The sequence below is a fragment of the Microtus oregoni genome, unplaced genomic scaffold (assembly GCF_018167655.1).
Source record: "Microtus oregoni isolate MIOR12 unplaced genomic scaffold, Mior012 000047F_ref0000412, whole genome shotgun sequence".
NCBI classification, from domain to species: domain Eukaryota; kingdom Metazoa; phylum Chordata; class Mammalia; order Rodentia; family Cricetidae; genus Microtus; species Microtus oregoni.
Genome location: NW_024543221.1, coordinates 5,991,125 through 6,008,429, shown reverse-complemented (window position 1 = coordinate 6,008,429; position 17,305 = coordinate 5,991,125). Strand labels below are relative to the sequence as shown.

General features: G+C 38.1%; 1 protein-coding gene across 9 annotated transcripts in view; it reads left to right on the top strand.

Annotated features, from left to right (window-relative positions):
* The window catches only part of Enah (ENAH actin regulator), a 107,976-nt gene that overhangs the window by 52,820 nt on the left and 37,851 nt on the right, over positions 1-17,305 (top strand). For all 9 annotated transcript variants that reach the window (XM_041635491.1, XM_041635490.1, XM_041635486.1 and 6 more), the window contains exon 3: positions 4,561-4,738. In XM_041635491.1, coding sequence (XP_041491425.1) covers positions 4,561-4,738 — 178 coding nt within the window. The remainder of the gene's footprint in view (positions 1-4,560; positions 4,739-17,305) is intronic.

Genomic DNA, 17,305 nt, shown 5'->3' with positions numbered 1-17,305 from the left:
CATAGACAGAAGACCCATAAGTGTTTTCCGAAGATGTAATCTAACTCACGTTTAAAACCATCCTGCTACAAAGTGTGGAGAAAACACACCTAAATTCTATCTGGTACCCCGTGAGTTCTTGTTAAAAGAAAGTTAGAGCCACGGTTTTCTAGTAAGATGGAATGTAAACCCACGCTGCAGTAACCTTCAGTTGGAAGTTGATTTGTCAGGATTTTTATTTGTCATGCATGTAGCGAATGCGCATTGAAACTTGGACTTCTGTACACAACTGGGACTCAGAGAGGCTGCATCTCAAAAAGAGCAGAGAGAAAGGCCTCTTCTTTTTGTCTGAGGAGATTTTGGAGTTTCCCTGGGAAATAGAAGCTGCAGTTTGTCTTCTTTACATAGGTGATTGACTAACATCAATTGCACTGGAGCTCCTAGGAAATGCAGCATTTCTCTGATAAGAATGTTTCATCGTTCTGGGTTACTTTACAGAAATTAGTTCACCTCATGTCTTTCTCACCTGTCCCTTCCTCCTCCCTCTCATTTTCTTTTGTTCTCCAGTTTCGTTGTTATGTTACACAGCTGCTAGTCTCCTCAGATTCTTCACCCAAAACTCCACTCATCGCAGCCTGTCTATTGTTCAACTGCGCCACCTGCTCTCTCTCTTCATCTCTCCTCCAGCAGAGTGGTCCCTTAGTTAGACTGGTGGTTCTCAACCTTCCTAACAGTGGGGTCATGGCCCACAGGTTGAAAACCAGTGGGTTAGTGCCTTGCCAGTACTGCCCATGATGATATTATAGAGAACAAAATGAAAACTAAAGGGTTAAAAACTAGCCGAGCAATGATGGCTCTTATCTTTAATCCCAGCACTTGGTAGGCAAAGACAGATGGAACTCTGTGAGTTTGAGGTCAGCCTGGTCTGCAGAGTAAGTTCCAGGACAGAGCTACACAGGGAAACCCTCTCTTCAAAACAAAACAAAACCCTTTTTTTTTTTTCTTTTTTGTTTTGTTTTGCTTGTGTATATGTCTGCATCACATGTGGAAGCAAAACCATGGAGGATTCTTTTACTACTAGCATTTGGGAGATAAAAGCAGTCAGATCTCTGAGTTCGAGGCCAGCAAGGGCTATATAGTGAGATCATATCTTCAGAACAAACAAATAGGAATCAATTACTTTAATCATCTAACCTTTGAGGATGGGACAACATTGTAACTGGTCTTTAAAAATAAGAAATGTATAATCTGTTTTGGTGGTGCATGCATAATCCCTATGGATCTTTATGAGTTCAAGACCAGCCTGGTCTACATAGCAAATTATAGAATAGTGAGGACTTCATAATAGAGATACCGTGTTTTTAAAAAAAGAAAAAGAAGAAGAAGAAGTTTAAATATTATCACGTGATGGTAACTACTTAGTGAGTGACTGACCGTGAAAGCATACTGTATGACTAAACTGTGTGCTACAGGTAATCTCATGCAGCCTGAGTCCACAAGGCTGGCCTGGTCTACGAGATCCACCTACCTTCTGCTTCCTGAGTGCTGGGATTAAAGGCGTGCGCCACCACTGCCCAGCAAATACTTACACTCTTATGACCTGCTACAGTATTAACCTTGTCTATGAAGTCAACTTATGACTCATTTCCCTATCTTCTCAGCAGACTTGTTTCTTTTATGGCCTTGCTTTTATTTATCATGACTAAAGCGTTTCACTGTTCGCTTTTTCTTATAAGATTAATATTCATACTCTTCAGAAGATAAGCATCAGACAAAAGATACTTGGTATTGACTGTATCTTTTTAACATTGTTGCATATCTAATTAGTAGATTAGGCAAGAAAAAGAAAATAAAATGTACAAGGATTAAAAAAGAAAATATGAAAAAGTTAGTTATAGGTAACATGATTATTTATTTTGAGGCAAGAAATGTGGATATAAATCATTAAGATTAGCAGGATATGTTAGAATTAATGAATCTTAGGTTAGTAATAGGTCAGAATCAAGAAGTAAGTTTAATAAGTGCTCTAGGTATGCTGTCATCTGAGTTAGAAAATGAATTTAATTAATGTTTGCAGTAGTGTCTTAGTGACTTTTCTGATGCTGTGATCAAATATGCTGACTAAAGCAGCTTAAGTCAGAGGGAACAGCAATCTGACTGCTCACGTTTAGTCGCCAGCTAGGAGCTACAGGCTGTAGATCTTCAAGGCTTGCCTCCAGTGACCCACTTTCTCTAGACATGCTCAGCCTCCGAAAAGTTCCACAAGTTTGCCAAATAGTGCCACCAGCTAGGGACCAAGTGTTCAACCACGAGCCTATGGAAAATGTTTTAAAACAGAATAACAATATTTTATCAAATACCTGACAGGTTTATGGTAGGTGCTCAAGATACCAATACAGAGAACCATTGAATGTTAATGCCATCCTAAATAAGGAATATACTCATGAGATAGCTCTGTGATGTCAGTGATCAAATTGTTAGCTTCAGGGCTGGAGAGATGGCTCAGTGGTTAAGAGCATTGCCTGCTCTTCCAAAGGTCCTGAGTTCAATTCCCAGCAACCACATGGTGGCTCACAACCATCTGTAATGAGGTCTGGTGCCCTCTTCTGGCCTGCAGGCATATACACAAACAGAATATTGTATACATAATAAGTAAATAAATAAATTTAAAAAAAAATGTTAGCTTCAGTACAATATTTTTTGGGTGTTTTGTTTGGTTTGTTTTGCTTGTTTTTTGAGACAGGGTTTCTCTGTGTGGCCCTGGCTATCCTGGAACTCATTCTGAAATCAGACTGGCCTCAAATTCAGAGATCCATTTTCCTCTTTCTCCTGAGTGCTAGGATTTATGGCGTGTGCCGCCCCTGCCCAGCGTTTCTATATAGTCTTAAATTTGGAAATTGACAATTAGAGTGTAAATAGTGGCTTTATACAAAGAACCAAAAATAGCTAAAGCAGTAATGAGGAACAGAGTAGGAGAACAAAGCTAGTGGCTGAGACCTAGTAGAAAACTTCAGTAGTTAGGACACTAGAGTTGGGTAAATTTTAGATATATTTGCCAGTGGGACAAAGGGTAAACCTGCATCTCGGTTAACAGAAGTCAGTTGGATCCTGTCTTACACCATAGACTTGAGTCAATCAGTTCCACTTGTCCCAGAGATGCAGATGTTAATTGCAGCAGTAGTAAAGCTTCTATAAGACAAACGAAGGTACTTTTTTGATTACTGAGATTGGGAAATATTTCTTAAACAGAACACAAAAACATTAAAAGAAAAAAGGATTGCTAATTTGAAATAGAAGAAAGTGAGTATCACTAAGAGTGGATAGACAAGTCATGGGTGATACAAGATATTTGTCACACAAACATCTTTCTTTTGGGATAATATGCGAAGAACAAGATGGCTCACTTAGGAGAGAAGTGGAATAGAGGTTTATTAATGCATGTAAGCAGGAATTCACAAAAGAATTACTTTGAAGCAAATAAAAGACATAAAGGGAGCCTATGTATAACTTAGTGGGTAAAGTCACCTGCTGTGCGTCCTGGCAGCCTAAGTTTTATCCGTAGAACCTACATAAAGATGGAAAGAGAACTAATGCCACAAAGTTGTCATCTGGCCTCTACAAATGCTCTATGACGTGCAGGCCTTCTTCTGAACCCCATAATGCACACACAATATAATAAATTAAATTTTTTTTCAGAAGTTGAAAATGTACTAAACCTCATTGGTGATCATAGTAATGTAATATACACCAACAACACAAGGACGCACGTTCAGAGTAACCAGATCGCTATAAAGACCAACATTATCAGCGGTAATGCTGCACAGTGTCTGGAGTCATACAGACTTTCACACACTGCTCAGAAAGTGTAAGTGACAGGGCGAGTTTAGAAAGCTGTGTGGCGTTTTCTACTAAAGTTGACCTATACTAATACCCTCATAGGTGCATGTTCAGTAAGAATGTGTGCTGTGTTCACCATATGTTCCATAGAGTGTTCATGTCATTATTTGTAGTAGCCACAAATTCTAGATTATAAAAATGTTAGTGCAAGAATGGGCAGATTGGCAGTTTATTTACAAAGGAATGTTGTATAAAGCAATGAAAATTAATAAACCACAATTACATGTACAAGTTGATGACTGTCAAATGTGAATTTGAAGAAAGAGGACAGGTACATCTCTGAACATGGATTCTATAACTGTTTTTCTCAAATCTTATAAAACTAGTTTGTAGTTTTAGAGATACTCTCTCCGGATGGGAGGAGTCAAGAGGGCCCTTTACAGTTAATGTTCCGGTTTTGTGTTTGTAGTTTTCCAGCAGACAAGTTAAAGTATATGTAATGAGGTGCATTGCTTTCCTTTTGTTGATTTTAAAGCAGGGCTTTCATAATCCTATGATAGCTTAATTTCCATCAGACTCATTTCTGTAGTAATGCTGTTACCCTAAGTAACTGTTCCAACTACTTTTGACAAACTCTGCTAGGAACAAGTTTTATAAATAACCCACAGACAGGGTTTGTATTGACTCGTATTATTTTCCCAATGACTAGCTAGCCTGACTTTGTAATGAATTATTGTCTTTTAGGTCGTGATAAATTGTGCCATTCCTAAAGGGCTGAAGTACAATCAAGCTACACAGACTTTCCACCAATGGCGGGATGCTAGACAGGTGTATGGTCTCAACTTTGGCAGCAAAGAGGATGCCAATGTCTTCGCAAGTGCCATGATGCATGCCTTAGAAGTGTTAAATTCACAGGAAGCAGGTAAAGTGTCTGTGCTTTCCCTGTATTCTCCAACTGAAATGCTATGTATATGTAAAAGCAAACCTTTCTTGTCAACTTTTAAGTCATATATCTATTTAAGGTAATTCCTAAGTTATTTTCTACAGAAATGTGAACTCTTCTTTATGTTGAAAGTATAGTCTAGAAGCATAATCCTGTGAGTTTAGTCTAGTTATTTCTTACACCTAGGACATGAGAGCCACCAGAGAGAGATACACGGTTTTTATATTGCTCAAACTAGCCTCCAATTCTTCACTTTAGGCAACCCTCTTGCCTTCTGATTACCAGATGTCTGGAATTTTAGTCATACCAGTATACCTGATGTTATTTGCTGTTTGTGGAAAAAGAACAGTAGGTTTCTAAAATACACTTTTTAAGCCACTGCTGATCCTAAGGACTTAAAATTAGAATAAGGGCTAATGGATAAGAGCTTGACTATAAAGCAGTGGTTCTCAACTTTCCTAATGCTGTGACCTTTTAATACAGTTTCTCATGTGGCATAGAGTGACCCCCCCAAACATAAAATTACTTTTGTTGCTACTTCATAACTGTAATTTTGGTACTCTTATGAATCATAATATAAATACCTGTGTTTTCTAATGATCTTCAGTGATCCTTGTGAAAGAATCTCAAAGGGGTCATGACTAAAGGTTGAGAACCACTGTTCTAAAGGTTGTTTGAAGATTAAAAGCATGCCCTCTACTTACCCAAGCTATAATTGGATTCTTAAACTACATGTTGCTTAGAAAGAAGAATAGAAATAATTCACTTTTAAAAGCCCAAGTAGTTAAAACCTTCTGGCAGAGATAAACTTTTGGTTTAATGCAATAAATTTTGTAATCAGTAAATGTTAAATATGAAAAAATACATATAATTACTCCTTCCTGTGTTGTATGTTTGGTAGTGATTTTAATGATATAAATGTCTTGGTTAGAATTTGTGTAATTTAATGAGTATTACAATCAGATGAAATATTGATATTTTGTTGATACAGAGTTTCTAAAATCCATTACAAATGTTATATCTTATTCTGAAAATAACTGAAGCATGAAAAGGATTAAAACATTTGACTCCTTTGTTTTAGAAATGAGTGTTAGAGGAATAGGCATTTTGAGATCTTGCAGAAGGTTTTATGCAATTCTACCTGTATCTGTTATATATAAAGTTTTCTTTGGAGGAAATCAGTATCTGTAAGGAACAATTTTGTTCTTATATTGGAATTTTTTGAGGAAATAAGCCATTGGAACTTATTCCGATTTATCTCTTAGTCCAAGAACAAGATAGTGAAGTCTGGCCTCATAGAGCTCAGTCTCCAAGTCCCTATTGCATTATTAGCATATATTATAGGAAGAGATTTATCCTGTAGTGATTGGGAAAGGAACTAGAATCGTGATTCATATATCTTAAATAAGTCAGTTACATAATTTGAAGAGTGTGTGCATAGCAGCTTCTGTCTTCCTGTGTTTCGAACCAACTACCATTTTCATATCTCAGCCTTCAAAAGGGGGTCCAGTTAAGAACTAAATGTAACTTAACATTTTCAAATTATTGTTGATGTTGGTTATTGTTTTAACCAAATGGAAAATACTGTTTTTCAGTGAGTAATATTACAGTTTGTTTTAAAAATGCAGATGACGAGTACTGGTTTTGTTCTGATCCTTATTATTTGAAATTGAGCTTAATGTGGAGAGACTCAAATTACATTCTCTTACAAAACAATAAACATTAAGAAATACTGTTTTGTAAAGTTTTGCAAATAGGAAATTCAATGGTTTTATTTGCTGTAGAAGTATTTCTGGTTTATACAGTATATAGGATTATTGTTATAGACAAGTTTGATAATACGTTCTCTTATTCACAATTTCAATTGTGGTAGTATAATCTGGCTGAAGTTAGTTATGTCTGTCATGGACCAAGTTATTGGCACTGAAGCTTTAGGTTGTATTCTGTCTTGTTTATTCTCAGAGAAAACATTAACATGGTTAATTTGTAGATAGCATCATTTATTTATTTAGGAAATTATTTTACCATAAATACCAATTCCTGAGTTCAAGGACAGCCAAAGCCATATAGAGAAGCCCTATCTTGAAAAACCAAATAAATAAATACATACATCACAATTTCTGAATTTTGATGTCACTAATTGTCCTTGAAGTGGAAGCACTGGGAAGAAATATTAAGAATCTGAGCCGGGCAGTGGTGGCGCACGCCTTTAATCCCAGCACTCGGGAGGCAGAGGCAGGTGGATCTCTGTGAGTTCGTGGCCAGCCTGGTCTACAAGAGCTAGTTCCAGGACAGGAACCAAAAGCTACGGAGAAACCCTGTCTCGAAAAATCAAAAAAAAAAAAAAAAAAAAAAAAAAGGATCTGGTGTGTCACCAGGCCAGGCACACCTTTAATCCCAGCACTTGGGACACAGAGGAAGGTGGATCTCTGGGAGTTCAAGGACAGCCAGGGCTACAGATAGCCCACGTCTCAAGGGACGTGGAGTGTCCTTCCTCGGGAAGGGAGGTGATTTCTTGTGCAGATTCTCACAACAAAATAGAAATGTCCTCTACCTGGTGGTGTGCTGGCCCCTCCCATCCACCTAAAGCAAACTTACCAAACAATATTGTTAGCAACCTTACCAAAGCTCTTTGCTTTGGGTTCACAGCCAAAAAAAATCATCTGTTGAAATCATCTGCTGTCTTTCTGTTAACCCAAGCTGTTGAAAAAGCTTGACTTCAGACTCCTATGTAAACAGTAGCCCAGTGCATTTGACCCGATACAAAAGAACAAACTTACCCTTGAAGGCAGAGCAATTTTACGCATCAGTCTACCTGTTTCTTAATTTTTTTGTCTTTGCTATTTTCATATATAATTATTTTGATCACACTAATTGCCATATCTCTCTTATTCTTTATAGTGTGTTGCCATTTCTCTCCCTCCCTTCCTTCCATTGTGCTGGGAATTGAACTGAACCCAAGGCCTTGTATATGCTAGGCAAGCACTCTACCACTGAGCTACATCCTTAGCCTCTTTTACCACTTTGTAAAGCCATATTCCATATTTACTGTTACTGCTTATATTTGTATAGGTGTTAACGTGAGAATCAAACATTTCTGTTGTTACTTAACCCTTCTTAGGGATTCTCAGACGTTAAGGGCATGGATGCCTTTGTTCAAACAATTTTTTTGTTGTTTAGTTTTTTGAGAGAGGGTCTCTCTTTGTAATAGCCCTTGTTGTTCTGGAACTAGCTCTGTAGACCAACAATTTTTTTTTTCTGCGGCTCAGTACAAATGGACCAAATGTCGGAGGAGTGAGAGAGCTTCTTTAATTAATCTGGGGTTAGGGCTTACAGCCACTGAGGTAATTCCAGAGCATTTTTTAGTAGCATGCTCTCTCTTGCACTTGCTTGTCTTCCCTCCCTCCCTCCCTCCCTCCCTCCATCTCTCCCTCCCCCATCCACCTCCCTCTCCTTGACTGTCCTGGAAGGCCTCTGTAGACAAGGCTAGCCTCAAACTCACAGAGATCTGACTGGCTCTGCCTCTGGAGAGCTGGGATTAAAGGCGTGCCCCACAACCACGTACCTGGCCGCAGTACTGTCAGTTTTTGTCCAAGCCAATGATTCTACACTTCTCTCTTCTTTTGTTGTCATCCTTCAAAGCCCTCTAAATCCTCATATTTTTTTAATTAAGAAAAGAAATGCTGTGTTCTTTGGACTAGTCATTTTAATCTTCATGAGCTACCCTCGTGTATATGTTTAATAATTTCAGTATTTTATGAGAAGGTGGGTGGCAAGAATGTTTTCCTTTATTTTGTTTTTAACATAGTATGCAATTATCTAATATACAGGAAAGTACAGAAGGTGCTAAATACAGTGAGTTATATTTGGAATTAGAAAAAAAACAGGAATCACATGTTCTTGGATTTTTTTTCCAAAGAACTGAATTAGTGCTCATGCTTTTATACCAAATGCCACACTGTAACTTTTCACGTATAGAAATTGCCTCAGTTTAAATAAATATACAGAAAAACAGTTTTATTTCTGTATTAGCTTATCAAGTATATTAATAGACTTCTGTAGATAATAGCAATGGATTATATAAGCTGTAATGTCAATTTTATTGATGGTTGGCCGAGGTAAATTCACATAGCCTTGTTGCATTTTTGTAAATGGTTTAAATCACTTGGAAATAGGAAATGTGTCTTTAAATCTATTTTTTTTTCAAAATAAGATGTTATGCCAGTTAGATTATTCTTTTTGTTCAACCATGATTAATCATAGCTTACCAAAAGAAAAACCTCAAAATACTTTACCACTAACGAAAAGATGGTTGGTTTTTTAATTGTTATGAATGAGAACATAGCCAGAGATAGCCTTCTTGTCGTTGAAGTTTTTATCAGATTTATAATAAATTTTGAGATTATAATAATTTTTTAAACATAAACCTGGCCTAACATTAATTCCTATATAAGCATTGGCATTATTCTCAGCATTATGTAATATCTTTATGATATACTTGGAATTGATTGTACTTTTAAAATCTCAGAATATTTTCAGAAATTCTTGGTTTTTTTGTTTTGTTTTGTTTTGTTTTTTCTTTGAAGCAATGTCTCTGTGTGACCCTGACTGTCCTGGAACTCCCTATGCAAACCACACTGGCCCTGAACTCATGGAGATCCTCCTGCCTCTTTCTTCCAAGTGATAAAATTAAAGTCATGCTCCATCAGTGTTCCTAGGGATAGTTTTGCTTTCTAATCTTCTAAATTGCTGATATGAATAAGAGCAATACTAAGTTTATAATCTCAAAACTGTACTGTGCTGGGGGCCACTGAGAATAACATCAATACGGTAAAGCCCTTCCCTTTCCTTCTTGGATTTCATACTTGGCCTAGAGCTAGCTAGAAAAGCCAGAACATTGGGAAAGTTTGAAGTAAAGTCTTTGGATTGCCAAAGAAAAGTCTAGGGTCATAGCAAACTTTACAAACAGAAGGTGTTTGGGCTTCCTCAGTGAGAGTGTATTCTGCATGGGCTTGTCATGGGAGGTGTGTGACAACTGGGAAACAGCAGACCATGTGGTTGGAGCATGAGAACAGAAGTGGTCTGGGATATAGGAAACTCCTAACAGATAAGGTTAGAAAGATTGGAAGGGGGCTGTGGTGTCTTGAGGATCATTTTATTGTTTGCCTTAAGGCAGATAGTCAGGCTGGTGCTGTAGTACAAAAGTGGTGGAGAAAGACTTGGCCTGATCTTCACACAGTAGAGAGGGAAAGGAACACAGTGAAGTGGAGGCCACCAGCTTCTGTCTTTTCACGATGCTGCCATTGTAGCTTCTGCTTACGTCCTTCTTCGTCTAGTCATTACAGCATTTCTGAACTGGACTTGACTGCTTACTTACTTTGTTTCTGATCTTAATCTGCGATAAGCTTTAATGGTGAATTTAGTGATACTACTGTTTTAAAAATAGGATTTGGGCTGAAGGTCACTAGCCTGGCCCTAGGACCTAAAGCCAGACAGTGGCATTTGTTCCTAGCTTTTATTTTAAAATTCAACCTCTTCATGCTGTGATGTAGGAAGGAGTAAATGATGTCGCCATATGATATCCAGGCATGTCAGTTTGGAGCCCTGGTGAAGTTGGTGCCATGACCCAGAGGTAGAAAAAATGGGAAGAGACTTTAGGAAGATGATTATTAAGTGGATAACAAAGTTAGTTCTGGGCATACTGTATTTAGGGAACTTTATTAACACAGCTCTAATAAAATCATATACATTTGGGCCTGGGGAGGAATCCCATGCTAATCTTGGATGGTGCTTTTGCTCTCCATTCTTAGGTTTCCTGCACTAATCTTTCTGGGGAGGTAACATTTGCTTCTGGGATGGCATCTCAAATCCTGGAGCAGTTGCAAGTTCATATCTGCTTGTTTATGCATCTGCCATTTTACAGTAGTGTCAGGTTAGTGTGTCTAGTGTCCTTCCCAGTTTCCAGGTAGGCACATGTGCAACCAAGGAGGCGGTTGGATTTTCTAGTGGCTGATTTCCTTCTTTTTACTGTGATTTTTCTGCCTTTCAATTCAAAACCTCTAATGTATTTTCTTTTAAAAAGACATCTGAAAAAAAAAAGCCAGTTTAGTGTGAGAAAGAAATCAGAAAATTTTTTCTTACTTTTTGTCTTGTGTTTCTTAGTAAAGTTCTAAGACATTTAATGTGACTTAGTGGAAAAACTTGAATTTGGAATTTACGTTCTAGTTTTGTCCCATCTGCAGTGAGGGCTGAGCAGGTCACACGCTCTAGACAGGTTTCCTCATTTACAGATCATGAGAATGGTTTAATCAGTGGACATGGAAATTAGATGACACAGGAACCATTGGCAAGAAAAGTATAAAATGTTAATTTGGGGGGCTAATTTAAGAAAATTTCATGTGGAATAACTTACTTTGAGAATAAAAAGTGCGCTTTGTCAGATTTACTCCAGCTTCTTTACTTTTACCTCTCCCCTGTGAAAACTATTATTATCTATAGAAAAGTTAAATCGCCCATTGCTTGAGCCTATATATGCAAAGAGGAATTAACAAAGAGCCAAGTTCCCAGTGTTCAACTCCTAAAACAAGACATGACTGTAATAATGCAAGAGAGAAAGTCAGACCTAGGGACAAATAACATTCTGACACTAACCTTGAGCCTGGACATACATACCCCAAACATGTGTATACATGAAGATAGAAAAAAGTAATAAAATTAGAGAACCAGTGTTAGAATTAGTTTAGCATTTTTCATAATACATGTGAATGTTTGTTTTTATTGGAGATGCATAATTCTGGACTGAATATGACTGATTTGCAGTGACCTGTGAAAGAACAAAAACTATACATACAACGAATTTGGACAGAGTCACACACTTATTATTCAGTAACAAAATACTGAGTTAAAGACATTTGTTAAAATAATGAGCGATAGCTCAGCAATTAAGAGCACTTGCAGAGGACTAGGATTTGGTGCCCAGCCTCCACATGGCAGCTCACAACCATCTGTTAATTCCAGTTTCGGGTGCTCTGATGCCCTCTTCTGGTCTCCACAGGCACTACATGACATGGTTCACAGACAAAGCATGCCGCATTTACCCATACACGTAAAATAAAAACATGAATCTTTTTTGAGAGATAATGTCTAGCTTTTGAAAAAGAACAGGAACTAATGAGTCACTTTTACTTCCTGTGCCCCATCTCTTTTATATTATACCTCAAATCTTGGATTTTCATCTCAGTGTGATTAGACTTTTTCAATCAGAAAATGATTTGAGTGACTAATTTCTCTCAGTTTCCCCAAAAGAGAATAATTAGGTGTCTTCACCTACATTGGATACATTAGGCCTAACAGGCTGTTTTCTGTGTGTTTCCCTTTCTCCCCTTTAGCCTCTTTTCTTGGTCTTCTCATCATTTTCCCACAAGAAGTAATTGAAGTTGTGGACTAGATGCTTTATCTCTTAGCATTTGTGTTGACTTATATTTGAAATAATTTCATATCTGGTTCTTCTTAGTCATTAAAAGAGAAGTTGAGTGGATAAGTAATAAAAGTTAACCCATTTTACAGTGCGCAGACTGTCATCACTTCTTACTATGGTTTTCTTTGCTTAACCAGAAGTAGAATCGGGACTCTTTGAGTTTCAAACCCTCACTTAGGGATTCAGTAAATGTGACTTATGGACACTTGAGGAGTTCCTGTCTAGATCTCTAACAAAGTGCTGCACTAAAAAGAAATCCCTTTATTATACACCAATGAAAACAACATACTGTGGTGCATTGAATATAAAGAGAATAGGTTAGTTGTCTTCTGTGAAGCCCAATATTAGAAAACTTTGTTTTAGCCCATTTTTCTATAATAAAATACCAAAGAGCATCTGCATTGTAAGAAAAGTTTATTAGCTGACAGTGCATTTTGGGGGTATATAGCACAGACTTCTTGCAGGGCTCTACTGAAGGCCTCGTAAAGGGTGACATCATGGTGGTGGTCATACACATGTCGTTGGGAAATACTTTTGTCAGACGAGAAGGGGCAGCAGGGACAAATTTCTTAGAAGAACCCTCCTGTGGCCAAGCATGGTGGTGCATGCCTTTAATCCCAGCACTCAGGAGGCAGAAGTAGGTGGATCTCTGAGTTCAAGGCTAACCTGGTCTACAAAGTAAGTTCCAGGATAGCCAGGGGTACACAGAGAAACCTTATCTGTTGAATATACACAGAAAAGGAAGGAAGGAGGGAGGGAGGGAGGGAAGAAAAGGAAAAGTCTTTGTGTGACTGATCCATCTCCCTTCTGAGGGCAGCACTCCCAGTAGCTTCCCTCAAGGCTGTACCTCACTGACGTGAATCCTCCAGCAAATCCATCATGGGAGACAGACCACAACAGAGCTTATAAAAACGTAACTCTGTGTTGTTCAAGTCACAGTATACATTTTTTATTTCGTTATGTTACTATACTAAATGTAATAGCTTTCATATTCTAAATAAATAAACTTGAAGCAATTTAATATTAAAAATCTTAGTGGAACTGGGTGGTGGTGACACACACTTTTAATCTCAATTCTTGGGAGGCTGAGGCAGGTGGGTCTCTGTGAGTTCCATGACAGCTGGGGCTACAAACAGAAACCCTGTCTCAAAAAACAATAGTGAATAGAACCTAGTAAACAAGATTTCCACGATCTTCAGTAGTTTTTAAGAGTATACAAGTCCTGAGACACACAGGCCTTGAGAAATGTAAACCAGGGCAAAGCTTTTTTTGTCCCGAAAGGACCCCCCCAAATAATTACTCAAAATCTTATATTAATTACACAAGTTCAGCCTATAGCTCAGGCATATTACTAACTAGCTCTTACAACTTAAATTAACCTATTTCTATTAATCTACATTTTTCCACATGGCACGTGGCTTTACTTGTCCCCTAGTGCATCTTATTCTTCTGGTAGCTGGCTCACATCTCCCCTGACACTGCCATTTGTTTTTGAGATGGTTTCTCTGCAGCCCTGGCTGTCCTGGCTGGAACTCACTCTGTAGACCATGCTGGTCTCTAATTTAGAGATCTGCCTGCCTCCCAAGTTCTGAGACTAAAGGCATGTATCACCACAGCCTGACTGACTTTACTTCCCCCCACCACAGTTATATTGCTTGAGTTCTTTTCATGTATGTAAATTATAATAAACCTTGCCATTATAATAAATTTAAAAATAGTTACTTCAGTGTTAATGAACATCAGTACTTAGGAAAGCTACTTTAGTTTGATTATAACTTGTCTAGTTTTTATTTATTTATTTATTTATTTATTATTTATTTTTTAAAGACAGGGTTTCTCTGTGGTTTTGGAGCCTGTCCTGGAACTAGCTCTTGTAGACCAGGCTGGTCTCGAACTCACAGAGATCCGTCTGCCTCTGCCTTCCCAGTGCTGGGATTAAAGGCGTGCGCCACCACCACCCGGCTCTAGTTTTTATTTTTAGAACTTCTTATATTCATTCTTTAACAGTTTCATACCTGTACACAATGTATTTTGCACATATTTGACCCCAATTTTCTCTTTGTGTGTCCTCACTAGGCTGTCCAGTCAGCAGTCCCTCTCTAACCTTCATGTTCTTTTTAAATTATTGAGTCCTGTTAGTGCTTCCTGCTGGAATGTTGTCTGATCAGGTTGTCTTGACCTTGTGCAGGTAACCATAGCTGCCGTGAGTCCTGAGTGCTGTAGCCACCTCAGGTCTAGACCACTGCTGTTCATAGCCCCCTTCCCCAACCTTGCTCTTAAGAGTCTTCCTGTCCCACTCTTCATGAAGTCTCCTGAATTCATGTCTGATTTTTAGGGAACACCAAGAGGCATCATGAAAAAAAGAGGCAGATCCTACTTTTGTGGTGTCTTTAAAGTTAGTCTAATCTGGTTTGCTGTCCTGCAGTCAGCCTTGCATCCTTGTTTCTCTGCATATCTGTCAAGTTCTCTTCACACTTGCTTCTCACTGAGCTTTGGTCACAGTGCTCCTGCAGTGATCTGCAGGAAGCCATCTCATTATTTGGATACTTTTCCTCCACAGGCACAATGATTTACACACACTTGTTCTACCTGTATTTGCAGTTTTTGTTAGTTTTTGTTCATGAATTAGAGAAACATTTTACAGAATGTCATTCGATCAATTTGTTATCTCTATAGGATATAAAGGACAAACAGACTTGAATTGGATAGCGAGTGAAATAGTAAAACAGAAACAAAGGATAGTATGGGGAGTTCCTGTGAATCCTGAAATCCTAGAGTTTAATTTTTTTGTCCACTTTTATATGCCTCAACACAAAAGGGGGGAAAAGGCAACAAAAGACTTCTTTAACATGATACAAAAGACAGTTAATTGCTTCAATACCTTGAGATATCAAGTCATTAGCATTCTTGTTGTTTAGGCAGGGAACCCACCCTAGATCAAATATTCTGAAGGCAGCCACTCCCAAGGTCAAACTTTCTGTTTCAAAAGAAGGAGAGCTGACCAGTTGTCAGGGTGGGGTGGATCTGCCTGTTTGGGCCACCTTAAAATCAAAAGACCCAAGTAACCACACCCTAGGTCGGGACTGTCTGTGTTGCCCTGGTAGTTGTCAACAATTTTAAGCAACCTCAAACTCTGACCTTCAGACAAAATGGCAATAGGCTCACATTTTTGGGCCTCCACAGTGTAGCAGTACCAGCTTGCTCATATCCATATACACATTCGTATGTTGCCCCTGAGTTAATACCATATATTCTTGTTTTAATAATCTGGATAAGATAGATATATCTAACGAATATTTTAAATAAAAGCCTCATTGGACAGACTTTTTGTATTCCTATTTAGATACTGTGCTATATGATATTAGAATAATGAAGGAATAATGAATTATTGAACGCTATTGATCTTATTTGGCTTTACTTGTATAGAGAAAACAATTCTTGATTAGAAATATCTGGAAGGCAGTGTAAATACTGTACAAAGTGGTGCTTAGGAAATAGGATTGGGAAATAAATTTAGCATGCTACTTGTATAAAGTTACTAAAAAGATTCTTCTGAGGTAGACTTGCTATTTCTGTGAATGTATCTAAGATGATTCACAAGGAGAAAACAGATATATTTTCTGAAATATTGTCAAGTCTTTTTTTGTTTTGTTTTTGCTCTTTTGGAGGCAGGTTCTGTCTCAGGGTTTCTGTTGCTGTGATAAAACCATAACTAAGCAGCTTGGGGAGAAAAGGGTTTATTTGCCTTACACTTCCATATCTATTGAAGGAAGTCAAGATAGTAGCTCAAGCAGGGCAGGAACTTGGATTAAGTTATATAGGAATCTCTAGTGTTTTAGACAGTCTTATTATGTAACCTTGCTTGGCCTAGAACTCACTAAGTAGACCAGACTAGCCTCTACCTCACAGAGATTTGCCTGCCCCTGCCTTCCAAGTACTGAGTTAAAGGCACACACCTCTGTACTTTTCTATGTATATAAAGATTATTTTTAAAAAAATTGAAGTATTTTGATCTTGTATGTTTATGTTTCTCTTACTCCTTTATTGTAAAGTACATACATATTTCATTAATTCTTCTTTATTCTTTTTTTTTTATTTTTATTTTTTTGGTTTTTTGAGACAGGGTTTCTCTGTGGTTTTGGAGCCTGTCCTGGAACTAGCTCTTGTAGACCAGGCTGGCCTCGAACTCACAGAGATCCGTCTGCCTCTGCCTCCCAAGTGCTGGGATTAAAGGCATGCGCCACCACCACCCGGCTTTTATTCTTTTTCTCATGTCTGAATTATTTAGATGTAGATACATAGTACAGCTAACATGTAGTATACCTTCTTGTTTAAAAGTTGAAAACAATTGTAAAAAGATGTTTTAATTGTACCAATTGTCTACATACCAAAGTATATAATAGTTGCTAGCAGTAGAAAGATAAATATGGTTTTAGGTCCTAAACCTGGGACAAGTGGCTAACGGAGGTGACTGTTTAATATGTCAAGGCAGACCTGGCTGCCAGGTTCTCCCAGCATCCCTCAGTTCCTACCTGTTACAGAGTATGCCTGGCATACAAGACTCATTTTCTACCCTAAACTTCTTGGGACCAGGAGTTGGGCCCTTCCTTATATAATCCAGCCACTGTGGTTATCTACCCATTGCTCTCCTGGCTCTCCCTTTTCCCCTCTGCACTCTCTGTCATTGCACTGCTCAGGGTCACGTTCACTCTGGACTCCCCCAAATGTCCTTGCCTCTGGCTATGCTCTCCCCTTTATCTACAGTAAACCTCCTTCTCCATACCTAGGAGCAGTCATGTCCTTCCTTCTTCATTTCTTTATTTCATTGGATGATTTTATGCTTTCTTTGAACGTCTTCAAGTCTAGTGAGGCAGTCAGTTTATTCTAAGCAGACAGTATAAAGTAATAATCCAGCAATTACATGAGAAATTAGAGAACCCTTAGATCCTGCTTATGGATATTAGGCTTTTATAATGGGTTTTGATAGATGAAGAAAGCATTTCTGTTACTTTACGTCATATTTTTTGTAGGATGGATAATGGAAGGCTAAAGTTAATGTAGAAATTGTC